Raw genomic sequence first — 13968 nt, 5'->3', positions numbered from 1 at the left:
ACCTCGCGGCGAGGCGTGGGCAGCGCGCGGACCCCGCGACGCCAGGCCTCCCAGACAGTGCTGGCTGCGACCCCGCCTTACCCCTTTCCGACAGGCCCGGGGCACTTTGCTAGCAACCCTGGAGGCCCGCCTGGGACCTTGACACGGGCTTCTGAGTGCTGATACGAGGGCAGCAAGCATAACCTGGAGCAACAGTGCCGGGACCCCATAGCCTCATTCCGACCTCCCTGTTACTGCTTCCTCCTGGTGCAGGAGCAAAAACCAGGCCCGCAGAAGTTGAGTGACTTTGCCAGGGGTGCCTGGTTCTCACCTGGCAGGCAGGGATTTGAACCCAGGCAGCTAGCTGGCTCCAAAGTCGATAGAAACAGGAGGAAGTAGAGTCTGTTATGAATCTACCCTGTCTAGATGGGGAAAGTGAAACTCGGAGAAGAAACTTGCTCAAGCACTCAGTAAGCAAGGAATGAAGGTGGGCGCAAACCCAGCAGTCTGGCCCAGAGCTTCATGGCTCTGGAGCTCCTATCTGGCCCACATACCTGTGCCCCCACCCCAACCCCGCGCGTGTGCAGAGCACCACCCCGGAAATAAGCAGATGGTTGATCTTCATCTCAGAGGCAAAGCCCAGAGACACAGTGGCAATTAACAGGCATCCTCCGGTGACCGGTGCCAGCTTCCTAGGACTGTACACTTGGCCGTGAGTTAACTTGTGTGGTTTGCACAACAGCCACGAGGGAAGTGATATTGTTGTTCTCATCCTGCAGAGGAGGAGACCTTGGCCCTGAAAGGCAGAGTAATTTATCAGGGGCTCTTCCTCTGATAAGTGACTCAACCCAACCTTGAGCCCAGGTGGTCTTTCTGGGGCCGATTGCGCCCTGTTGTCTAGATGTGCCTAATAGGCAGGCAGCCAGCCAGAGGCACACCTGTGATACCAGTACCCTGGGAGGCTGAGGCAGGAGGGTTGTAAATTTGAACCCATCCTGTGCAATTTAGGGAACCCTGTCTCAAATTTAAAATGTTAAAGAGGAGGGGGTGAAGGGAGGGCAGGGACAAGGGGAAAAAATGAGAACCAAGACCTGTCATGTAAAGGTGCAAGAGCCCACTAATGAATGTAACTGTTCTGTCTACCTAGAATGTACCAATAAACTGAATTAAAAAGAAAAAAGAAATAAATAAAAATAAAATGTTAAAGAGAATAGGGAGATAGCTCAGTGTGAAGGCCCTGGGTTCAATTCTCCATCATAAAAATTTTTCAAAACTGAAAAATACAATTAGAGATGGGCTGGGGCTGGAGCCAGGGATTCTAAACTTTCTCTGTGATTCCAGCAACACCTTTCCCCTGTCCTCTCCTCAGTCCACAGACTGACGTGTGGTTTCCATTACCCATGCACACATAACACAACACATCTGCAGCAAATAAAACAGGAGCTGGGTTTGAATTTGAGACAAGTCTTCCTTCCAAAGAATCCGGGGAGGAAGCATGGAGATGGGAACCTACAGATTTATTTTCAATGGCCCAGGTCCCCTCAGGGGAAGTAAATTATTAGAGTAATTGCTTTCAGGTGACAATGCCTGCCTGCCATTGCTTAGATATTTATGCATGCAGTAAATACTTACCGAGCATCTGCTGTGCACCAGGTGTCTTGTGAGAAACAGTGAGACTTGGGTTTTGCTTTTGGTATGGTTGCAGATCAAAGCCGGGGTCTTGAACACACAAGGTAAGCACTCTGCCACTGGACTATCTCCCCAGCCCCTCAACTCAAGTGATTTTAAAGAGCTGGGTTGTTCATTTTTAAGTGCATTTATGGTAAGGCAATGGGAACTGATCAAATAAATGCATAAATAAAAGTGTGTTGCAAGCATGAGGCGACCCAGGAAGACCAGGTGAACGTAACAGGCCCAAAGGAACCCTGGCCCCGGGGTGGGTGGACATCAGGAAGGCTTCCCGGAGGAAAGGCTTTCAGCTGAGTCCAGGCAGTGAGTCAGGCTCCAGCTGAAAGAAGCAGCTCAGAGAAAACTCTCGAGGTGGAGGAGCTCTTTGCAGGGACCCAAAGACCTGTGTGGCTCAGAGTCAGAATAAGGCTCACCACGGGCGGCTACGGACCAGGAAAGGGAGCAAGAGAACCCACGAGGAACATGGCAATGGTCCATAGAGCTGCAGGGAGGGAGGCAGAAGGGCTGCGTGTGAGCGAGGAGGGCGACAGCCAGGGCCGAGCTTGGGGGGCCCAGGGAGGGACCGTGGGGAGCCGCAGATGGATTTTAGGCAGAGCCACGGACAAAGTCAGATTTATTTCATTCTCATCCTCTCTAATCATTGTTTGGTTTGTGTGTGTTTTTTGAAACAGGTTCTCACTATGCAGTCTAGGCTGGCCTTGAACTCACTATGTAACCCAGGCTGGCCCCAAACTGAGGGCAGTCCTCCTGCCTCAGCTTCCCAAGTGTGGGATTACAGGTGTGCACCACCACACCCAGCTGCAAGCCATTCGTTCTTTCAATGATTTGTTTTTCTCTTTGAGCAAACATGAAAAGGTACTCAGTAGCATTAGCCATCATGGAAATGCAAGCACAGCACAATAGCTTTGGAATAAAACAGGCAATTTCTAACAAAGCTAAACATGCAGTGACATAGTGACACAGCGATTCCACCCCTAACCGGGAGGAGGGAGTGCAGTGTCTGCTAAAAGGCACCAACAGTCATGTTCGTCACAGCAGCGGTCCCTGTGGGTCCCACCACGCCTGGTAAGGAGCAAAAGGAAGGCAGTCAGGATGCAGTGCAGCTTCTCTGGTGGTCAAGAACAGGGGAAACAAACATTGCCATTGGCAGATGTTTGTTTGAGGCTGGTTTTTTGTTTTGTTTGGGGTTTTGGTTTTTTGAACAGACAGGATCTTACTACACAGCTCAAGTTGGCCTTGAATTCACTGTGTTGCCCAGCATGGCCCCGAATTTAAGATGATCCTCCTGACTCAGCCTTCAGTTATTAGTAGGTAGGATTACAGCCATCCTCCGCCATGCTGGCTTTGGTTTGTTTGAGGCAGAGGGATAGCAAGTACAAGGCCAACCTGGGCAACATAGAAATTTATCAAGACCTTGTCTCAAGAAATAAAGGGCTGGGGATGTGGCTCAATGTAAAGGCTCTGGGTTCTATCCTCAGTACCACAAAAAGAAATAATGAAAAGGGGTTGGGATGCTGAGACCCTGGGTTCAACCCCCAACAGTGCAATAAGTAAATAAGTAAGGTATTGTAAATAAATAAGGTATTGATTGCCTCCTGTGGACCAGACAATGTGTTAGGTGCAGTAGGCACAGCATGAGCAAATATCCCTGTTGTCTCTTGGAGGAAGTGGAGATGGGGGTAGAGCGGGCTGGTAGAGCACTAGCCTAACATATCTAAGGACCTGGTTTCCAGTACGTGCCCTCCACCCAGAAGTGGACAGTAGACCAAACAAATAAACCTACCATTTTCCAGGAGTGGAAACTGGGAGTTACAAAGCTGAGACCACTTATCACAGACTTCTTAACTAGGTTTGGGCAGAAATGGGGCTCAGCTCTGCTCTCAACCCCCAAACCCCTTCTGAGTGCGTGTGGCAACAATTTCAGCCACAGAACCAAACCACTCCCTTCCTTCTCCCAGAGCCCCGTGTTCCCCATCCAGGCACTTGTATCATAACAAACACCCTTAGATAGGTTACAGGCCCAGTGCCACACCCACCCAACTGACTACAGAGTAATTTGGGGTCATGATCCAATGTCAGCAGCCCGGCAACTCGGCTCTGAGTTTGTAGACGCCATAAAGAGAATGCCACAGAAATCCTTTTTCCGTTTTTCCCTGTGATCACAGCACCCTGTCTTCATTCCTGTCTTTTGCAGCATTTCTCCCTATTTGTTTGTAATCACTCACTGAGGAATCTGCTCCCCAGACAGAAGCTTCAGGCTGTTGTCCTCTCTTTCTTACCTTGACTGCCTCCCCACCTGCCTCCTCCCAGGTCTCTCCTCACCCCATGGCAATCACAGTCCCACCAAAGCCAGAAGTCACACCCTGCATGCAGCCTGGGGTGGCCTCCCGTGGTCCTTAGTGTAGCATCTACTGAAAATGATTCAGCTCTTCCACTTCTACGGATATACCAGAAAACAGAAAAGCAAGGACTCACACAGATACCCGCAGATCCACATGTAGGTGAGCGTTATTCACATAGCTCAAAGAGGGAAGCCCCCCAAGTGTCCACAGACGGGCGATCAGATTTTTAAAAATGCCGCAGATATGCACAATGGAATATTGTCTAGCCTCAGAAAGAAGGGAAATCTTCCATGTGCTGCAACATGGATGAGCCTCGAGAACATTGTACCACTCCAAAGGAGCCGGTCACGAAAGGATCTTCTGTGTGGGTCTACTTAAGTGAGATTTCTGGAGCAGACAGACTCACAGGGACAGAAGAGAATGTCGGCTCCCAGGGGCTGGGAGAGGGGAAATGAGACAAGATTATTTAACAAGGACAGAGCTGTGGTTGGGGATGATGAAAATGCCCTGGAGACGGATGGCGGTGATGGTCGTGCGACACAGTGAACACATGTGATGCCAATGCCGCAGACATTGGCTTAAAATGGTAAAAATGAGTCAGGCAGGAGCTGAGGGGGCTGAATCCCATCACTCTGGGGGCGCTAAGGCAGGAGGACTGTAGGTCTGAACCAGCCTGGGTGACTCAGCAATGCCCTGTCTCAAAATTTTCAATGAAAAATTTTTTTTAGTGGCCTAGGGATATTACTCAGGGCAAAGGTGCTGCATTCAATCCCCAGTAGTGTGAAACAAAACAAAGTTAAAATGGTAAGTTTTGTGTTATGTATATTTTAATCACAATTAAAAATGGTGATAGAGGATCCAAAATAGAGCGGATTTAAAAACCCTTCAAGGCCTGACCTCTGGGCCAGCCTGCACCTCATTCCTCTGTCACTCTTGGAAGCTGCCTCAGCGACTCTCTTTGTTCTGATCACACACCAAGCTGATTCCCTTTGCCCCTGCAGCTCCCCTGCCTGGGAGCCTCTGCTGGCGTCTTCCGATAGCCACACCTCTGCACGCTTATCCTTCTGTTCAAACACCACCTCCTCAGGGACAGAGGTCCTCCCTCTTTAACCGACCCAGCCATCGGCACCTCCATCCTACCACCTGCTTTATTTTCTTTGTAGCACCTCACACTGTCTGAAACTGTTTAATTTGCTCAACTTTCCTCCCGGAGTGACCTTGCCTCCTGCGAACATATGGACGTTCCCCAAATGCCATGTATGGAAGCCTTTGACATCCCTGCCAGGGTTGGCAACGTCAGGAGGTAGAGTCCACTGAAAGGAAGTTTGGGTCATTGGGGACATAAGCTTGAAGGGGACATTAGGATCACAGGCCCTTCCTGTTGCCTCCTTTGCCACCCACAGCCATGGGATGAACAGACCTTCAGCACTGCACACTTGTGCCATGACAGACTGCTGCCACAGAGCTCCGAAACAGTAAGCTGAATAAAACTTTCTTCCTTTTAAGTTGATCCACTCAGATATTTTGGCACAGTCACAGCTAACAAACACATCTTCCTTTAAGAATTCAGTCAACAGGGCTGGGGCTGTAGCTCAGTGGTAGAGTCCTTACCTAGATGTCTGAGGCCCTGCCTTCAGCCCCGAGCACCATGCACACACATGCATGCACACGCACACACACACACACACACACAATCAACAAATATTAATTGAGAGTCAGGCAGTTAATAAGCAGGAATTAGGTACCACCGGCCACCTATATTTATAAAGTTTTCTTGGAGCACAGCCATGTTCAGCTGCTTGTGCATTATTTTTCTTAATGCAGTATCTTGGTGGCTGCTTTTGTGTTTTGGGGGAAGGCTGAATGTCTGCAACAGAAATTGCACGGCCTGCAAAATTTAAAATATTTGTTATCTGCCTCTTTACAGAAAAAAAATTGCTACCCTCCCAGTCTAGATGTTCTAGGTTTTTTGTTTGTTTGTTTGTTTGGTTGGTGTTTTGTTTTTTTGGGGTGGTGGTGGTGGTGGTGTGTGTGTGTGTGTGTTTGTGTGCGCACATGCGCGCACGGAACATGCTGAATTCACCCACCATGGAGATAAAATTTTAGTGGGAAGGAGAAACAGATTAATATGTTTACAAGATAAACATGTACAGTATTGAGTATAACTTATAATAATTAAATGCAAAGAAAAATGTAAAGGAGAGAAGGGGATATGAAGGACGTAGGCAGGGAAAGGAATATTTTAGACTGGGTGAGCAGAGAAGAACTGGCCTAGGAGGGGAACGGTAAGGAAACACTGGACAATCACATGGCTATGTGCGGAAAGACACTCTAAGCAGAGGAAGTAGCAAGCCCAAAGGTAGGGCCAGAAAATGAAGGCCAAGTTTGAGATATAGCAGAGAATCAGGAGGTGCAGGAGTAGAGGAAGCCCAAGAGCCTACCTCAAACTCTGCTCTCTGCCAAGCACCTGCACACTGCAAGGGCCACACTGGGCTTGCAAAGAAGGCGAATGAATGAATGACAAGAAAGGGTGGAAGGTGCCTGTATTTATTTGACTCTGAAAACAGAAAGGAAACCGAAAAGCAGGGCCCTTCTTCTCCTGGAGCTCTACCCTGAGCATGGCAGACAGGGCAGCTGAAGGGTGGAGGGGGAAGAAGTAGACAGAGGGGAGGTGGAGGGACAGATAGGACAGAGAAAGGGAGAAGGAAAAGCCTCAAAAGGGGAAACGGGGGCAGAAATGGATGCAAACAGAGATCCGGGGTCTGCTTCAAGGCCTGACGCACTGCCTGGCTGGCTGTTGGCAGCCTGCATTATTTTGGCTCTCAAGCCACATGCAGACAAAGCCTGACCTACTGGGTGCTGAGTACCATGACAGCAGAAAAACTCCACAACGAGCCCCAGTTTTAGAACAGCAACAGTGAACCATCCCCATGGCTTCCAGTACTTTCTGTCACAAGAAAGACAACAGCAAGCTCTCATGGGGTCTTCGTGCTGTGCCGTGCGCTCTGTGCTCCCACTGCATCCTACCACAGCCACTGTTAACTTGGAGTCAGGGTGTGTGATTGTGCCCATATCAGAGACAGATTGAGGCTCCGGGGTGAAAGGACTCCAGGGCACATCTTTGGTGGGTGGCAAACTGGGTATTCAGCCCAGAAGCCACTTACCTTTTCTGTGGCCAGTTCCCTTTGCTGCTAAGTCAATAGGATGCTCAAAGAAGGACTTTGACAAAGGAGAAACAGAATCTGTGATGACGTTAATGGGCCTTTCCAGCCTCACAGCTAGAAACCAAGATCAGCCTGAACTTCAGCAGAGTTGAAAACGCAGGCTTGCTGGGATTATCCACAAGTCCACCATAACTCTACTGTCTTACTGGGATCAACCACCATGGATCTGAGATTTCCTAAGGATCTTAAACAGTACTGTAGACCAGTGCCAAAGAACCAGGGGTCGAGACAAATAGCAACTTCTCATTCCCAATAAATTGAAGAGGTAGGATCTTGTAACAGATTCAAAAGCCGAAAGCCAGCTGCAGCTAGAAGACATCTCCGAAAAGTAATCATTTCCTAAGGAGCTCTTGATACTAGCAATACAGCTACCTACCATAGGGCTGGGGATTTAGCTCAGTGGTGCTGCCACCTGCCTCACAAGCACAAGGTCCTGAGATTGATCCCTGGTTTAAAAAAAAAAAAAAATGCTACCTACCATAAGCAAATTACAAACATCAAAACAGAAACTAAAACAAAACTGTTAATTGGATCACACATCTCTAAACTTCAATCGACATATAAACAGTTTTGCTTTGCTTTTGTTTTTTTGAGGTAGGCTAAGTGATCTGGACTGGCTTTGAATTTGCAATCCTCCTACCTCAGTCTCCATGCATGCACCACCACACCTGGTCACCGCAGCCCTTTAACGTCACAGAGGATGCCTTTTGGAAATCTTGTATGTCCTGCAGCGAATTTTAGTTGATGTGTTATCTGAGCCTGAAGTATCGCCCAGCAGAATCTGATTCTTGGTCAGCCCAATTTTCATGTTCTCCTAAACAGATCATGTACTGTGTTGGGTTGGTAAGCACCCCACATCCTACAAGGACAGCAGCAAAACTACATTCCCAGCCCCCTGCTCTCTCTTCTCTCTCTCTCTCCATATATATTTATATATAAATTTTTTTTTTTGAGACAAGTTCTTGATAAGTTGTTAAGTTGCCTGGGCTGGCCTTGAACTTTTGATCATTATGCCTCAGTCTCCCAAATATCTGGATTATAGACCTACACCATCATGTCCAACTACATTTTGTTTTAAAATTTTCAGTTGAGACATAAGTTTCATAGGGAAATTACAGCCACCTTGAGTATCAGGCTCAATGTGTTTTAAAATATATGAGTGTATGTGAATACATTTTTAGAACTATGCAACTACCAGCAGATCAAGTTATCAGCCATGTCCCTAGAGGGTTCTCTGGCTCTCCTTCCTGGTCAGCATCTGCTGGTGGTGAGCACTGTTCTGACTTTGTTCCACATATGTTCGTTTCCCCTGTTCTTGACCACCAGAGAAGCTGCACTGCATCCTGACTGCCTTCCTTTTGCTCCTTACCAGGCGTGGTGGGACCCACAGGGACCGCTGCTGTGACGAACATGACTGTTGGTGCCTTTTAGCAGACACTGCACTCCCTCCTCCCGGTTAGGGGTGGAATCGCTGTGTCACTATGTCACTGCATGTTTAGCTTTGTTAGAAATTGCCTGTTTTATTCCAAAGCTATTGTGCTGTGCTTGCATTTCCATGATGGCTAATGCTACTGAGTACCTTTTCATGTTTGCTCAAAGAGAAAAACAAATCATTGAAAGAACGAATGGCTTGCAGCTGGGTGTGGTGGTGCACACCTGTAATCCCACACTTGGGAAGCTGAGGCAGGAGGACTGCCCTCAGTTTGGGGCCAGCCTGGGTTACATAGTGAGTTCAAGGCCAGCCTAGACTGCATAGTGAGAACCTGTTTCAAAAAACACACACAAACCAAACAATGATTAGAGAGGATGAGAATGAAATAAATCTGACTTTGTCCGTGGCTCTGCCTAAAATCCATCTGCGGCTCCCCACGGTCCCTCCCTGGGCCCCCCAAGCTCGGCCCTGGCTGTCGCCCTCCTCGCTCACACGCAGCCCTTCTGCCTCCCTCCCTGCAGCTCTATGGACCATTGCCATGTTCCTCGTGGGTTCTCTTGCTCCCTTTCCTGGTCCGTAGCCGCCCGTGGTGAGCCTTATTCTGACTCTGAGCCACACAGGTCTTTGGGTCCCTGCAAAGAGCTCCTCTACCTCGAGAGTTTTCTCTGAGCTGCTTCTTTCAGCTGGAGCCTGACTCACTGCCTGGACTCAGCTGAAAGCCTTTCCTCCGGGAAGCCTTCCTGATGTCCACCCACCCCGGGGCCAGGGTTCCTTTGGGCCTGTTGCGTTCACCTTGTCTTCCTGGGTCGCCTCATGCTTGCAACACACTTTTATTTATGCACTTATTTGATCAGTATTCATTGCCTTACCAATTAATGTATGGATGGTTTCTCTAAACCAAAACCTCAGTGTTCAGGAGTAATCGTAGTGTTGGCACTTTGTGATAAATAAGCGGATTTGGGTTTGCAGTTTGGACACTCATCTCTAAAAGGGTTGCTATCACTTGAAATTCCTTGGGAAGAGCAAGCAGGCATCTTCATCAAAGTTTCACAAAGCAAGTGACATGTGAGCTGATATCTGAATGGTGAGGGCTTTGGCAACACCCTCCCCTATTAAGATGCAAGGCCATAGAAACAGCCAGTGCAAAGGACCTGTGGCAGGAGCAAGCATGGTGTATTCCGGGAATTGAAAGGAGATGCTTGTGGCTGAAGCACCATCAGAGGAGCACAGTGGTAATAGACTGCCTTTTAGGCTGTGGTGTGGGTCAGAATTTTGTTTTAAACACAGTGGAAATCCTTACAGCAGTTCTCAACCTCCACCCTTTTGCTTTTATGGTTTTGTGATCCAGGTAATTCTTTGTTTGCAGACTATCTTGATTGTATGACATTTAGCATCTTTCCTTGCCTAATAGATGCCAGTAGCGCATGTGCGCGCATACACACACACACACACACGCATGCATGCACGCACGCACACGCACGCACACACACACACCTTTCTGTTGTGAACATCAACATCTTGCAGAATTGTCTCATGTTCTCTCGGGTTCACACTCAGCCTTGCGGAGAATCACTGTGGAGAAGAATACAGGCCCAGAAGTGACAGGTTCTGGTTCACATTGTTAGCAGGCCCTTCCCTTGTCCTGGCCTAGGGTCAAGCATATGTCCCAAGACTTAGCATTCACTGGTTCAAGGGTGAGCCTGTGATCCCATGACAGCCCAAGAAGCACCATGTAACTTGGGCTAAGAATTTGGGGAAGACCACTTTTTTTTTACATTCTTTTCTCCTCCTCCCCACTAGTCTGAGAGGACACAGGCATGATTGCCACCCGCCATTTTGGTCCCTCCTGAAGTCTAAAAATGGAAGCCAACATAGAGCAAGCAGAAGCCGAGAAGCAGAAAGAAAGAGACCTGCTGACTTCATCTGCATCTGGAACCTAGCCTTGCTCATGAGTTTTTTATTCACAGGAGCCCCAAACTCAGGTTTTCTTTTCTTTCTTTTTTTTGGGGGTGTGGGTACCAGGAATCAAACTCCAGACCTGTGCTTGCATGTCAGGTGGTGGCATCACTGAGCTAAATCCCTCACCCATGGTTTTCTGAGACTTTTTGCCAAAAGAGGCCAAAGGGCCCCACAGAACTCAGGTTTGGCCTTCTTTCCTTCTGTGACTTTGCTCCACCTGGCCTATACCTGCTCAGGTGACGTCTTCACCTTCAAATTCTGACCAACTTGGCTCCACCTTCTCTAATCCTGCTAAAGCCTCCTGTAACCGTTACCTCAGCCAGTGCCTTTCAGACAACCTGAAAAAGCAGCTATAAAAATTTATGACAGCCAAGAGTGTGCCAGTTATCAAGGAGAGCAAGCTGATATCAGGAAAACTAACCTGTGTGGATCTTTTTTTTTTTTTTGAGGTGGTATATTTCAATTTTATTTTAAATTTAATTGACACAAAATAATTGTATATATTTACACGATAGAGTGTGACAGACATCCTCCTGCCTCAGCCTCCTGAATTCTAGGATTACAGATGTGCACTGCTGCCTCCAGTGGAGAGTCTAAGTAAATGAAGGAATATAGAGATGTACCATATTCATTGATGGGAAGCATCATGATTCATTCTTAACACTAATAACAAGAACTGTACAATGGATGTAGTTCAGTGGTACTGCACCTGCCTGGCAAGCGTAAGGTCCTGAGTTTGATTTCTGGTACTGGGGAAGAAAAAAAAAAAAAAGAACTATATTACTGAATTCTCACATAACTGTAGGAGCTGGTAAAGTCTATGGAAGATTGCTACTTCTGTATATTAGACCATTTTCTTCTGCTATAATAAAATAACTGAGGCTAAGGATTTAATAAAGAAGAGAAGCCTATTTAGCTCACACATTTGAAAACTGGAAGTTCATGAGTGGGTGGATCCATTGGCTTTGTCCCTGGTAGGGCTTCATGGAGAAGAACATTGTAACAGTGGGAATATATGAAGAAAAGATCCCTTGGCAAGACAGGTAGCCTTGCCCTGAGGGATTCAGGGGCCTGGCCTACTCTCTTATAACAATTTGCTTTCCTGAGAACCAAATCACAACACCAATTTCTTTCAAGGGTGATGCAAACATGACATAATTACTTTGTATTAGGTCATACCTCTTAAAGATTCTGCCACCTGAATTTTGTCACACTGAAAACCAAACTTCCAGGACAGGAACTTTTTGAGACACACTCAACACACTGTGTTTATGTTATGGTTTATATCTAAAATATCCCCCTAAGTCTTTTGCTCTCCCAAGTGGGGCTTTTGGGAATGGCTGGATCATTGGTGTTTGATACTGGACTGAGGGTGTAATAGCTGGATTAGTTCACTGAATGGTTTAGCATACAGAAAGGATGTGGATAGTGGGGAGGCCCACTCTGGGTGTGGATGGCACCATCCAATAGACTTGTGGCCTAGATGCGATAAAAAGGAAAGTAAGGCTTGCTGCTCACTGCCTCCTCTCTAGCCTGCCATGGACTGTTTCTGCTCTGCCATGTGGCCCTGTCTTAGAGGCAGCTGACTGTGTACTGAAGCCTCTACCAACTGTGAGCTAAAATAAACCTTTCCTTCTTTAATTTGTGGGGCTCAGGTATTTTGTCCCAGCAACGAAAAAGTAACTAAGACAGTTTATATGTAAAGTCAATACCATGAGGTTCCTCAAAAAACCAAAAGCAAACAAACAAAAACCCCTAAAAATAGGACTACTGTATGATCCAGTTAGCCCACTACTGGAAACTACTCTCCAATACATTGCTTAGGGTATATATACAGAGAAAATAAAATCAGTACATCAAAGAGATACTTGTACTCCCACCATCACTGTAGCATTATTCGCAAGAGCCAAGAAATAGAATCAACCTAAGCACCCATCAGTGGCTGAATGGTTAAAAAAAATGCAGCACATATACACAATGGAATATTATTGAGCCAAAGAAAGAATGAAATCCTGATGTGCCACAATATGAATGGAATCAGAGGGCTTTACATTAAGTGAAATAAATCTGACACAGACAAATACTCCATGACCTCACTCATATGTTGATGTTTATAAAGTTGATTTTTTTTTTTAGGCAGGGTCTCTGTCTTAGTTACTTTTCTCTCATTGCTGAGACAAAATACCTGGAACCAAAAGTTAAGGGAGGAGGGCCAGAGATGTAGCTCAGTAGCCCTGCACCTGCCTGGCAAGCACAAGGTCCTGAGTTTGATCCCTGGTACTGGAAAAAAAAAAACGTAATACCAAAGTTAAAGGAGGAAAGGCTTATTTAGCTCATGGTCTGGAGAGATTTCAGTCCATAATCAGCTGGCTCCAATGCAGAGTGACAGAGCAGAGGGGCGTCACAGAAGAGAAACGGTTCATGGTGGGCAGAACGCAGCAAAGCAACAAGAGATGATCACAGCTTTTTTTATCTTTTATATCTCACCCAGCCTACTTAGAGCAGTTAACCCTCACACCCTTAATCCTAGTGTCCTTGAACCTAACCTTACACCATGAATCATTCCCAGCATCACACACTCTAGATCCAGCCACCTCTGAAAAAGCCCTACCTATGATTGCATGAGGCTTTGGAGAGACATCTAGAAACAAACCATAGCAGTCAGTCTTGCTTTGTAGTTCAGGTCGGCCTTGAACTTTTGGTGATCCTCCTCCCCTAACCTCCTGAGTGCTGGGATTACAGGTGTGTGCCACAATGCCTGGCAAAAAAGTTGACTTCATAGAAGGAGTAGAACAGTGGTCACTAGAGGCTGAGAAGTGGGCTACAGAAGGACAGGTAACAGAAATGGCAAGAACAGTGGATAAGTATGTTTGACATGAGAGGGAGTATTTTGAGAGGGATTAACAGCAATGTGTCTTTTACTGTAATAAATTTTCAAAAATTTAAACATTAACTGTAGTATTTGATCATCCCTTATATATTCGGTTATACTCCAAAGCAATCAAGGACCACATATTCATTAACTACAAAAAGCATAGTACTGAGGCTCATGATACTATGAAAATATTTCAGTTCTGTTAAAATGAGAAGAAAACATAAAATTAACTCTGCCTTTATCATATTTACCTTCATATCAAAGTAATCATGACATACACTTATTTTTCCTCTTATCAATTTTTTATCAGTACATGTGTACAGTACATGGTGGTTACATTCCTCATGGGGAGCTGGTACATCTATATTACACATCTTAATTCTCTGTTCTTCCCTTTTCCCCACCCCTTTTCCCACCCCTCCATTTCTTCATCCTTTTCCCTTAGGCAAAAAGTCTGTCTTCCTATTT

At 46.6% G+C, this 13968-nt stretch overlaps 1 protein-coding gene across 4 annotated transcripts in view; it reads right to left on the bottom strand.

Moving 5' to 3' along the window:
* Abcc1 (ATP binding cassette subfamily C member 1) overlaps positions 1 to 209 on the bottom strand; it is a 134944-nt gene extending 134735 nt beyond the window's left edge. For all 4 annotated transcript variants that reach the window (XM_033758457.1, XM_010610766.3, XM_033758458.1 and 1 more), the window contains exon 1: positions 82 to 209. In XM_033758457.1, the coding sequence (XP_033614348.1) occupies positions 82 to 180 (99 nt within the window). In that variant the 5' untranslated portion in view covers positions 181 to 209. The remainder of the gene's footprint in view (positions 1 to 81) is intronic.
* Positions 210 to 13968: the final 13759 nt, after the last annotated feature.

This window comes from Fukomys damarensis, unplaced genomic scaffold (assembly GCF_012274545.1).
Source record: "Fukomys damarensis isolate Sample0158 unplaced genomic scaffold, DMR_v1.0_HiC HiC_scaffold_34, whole genome shotgun sequence".
Taxonomy (NCBI): domain Eukaryota; kingdom Metazoa; phylum Chordata; class Mammalia; order Rodentia; family Bathyergidae; genus Fukomys; species Fukomys damarensis.
Note: the sequence above shows the minus strand (reverse complement) of the source record. Positions and strands in the feature narration are given on the sequence as shown.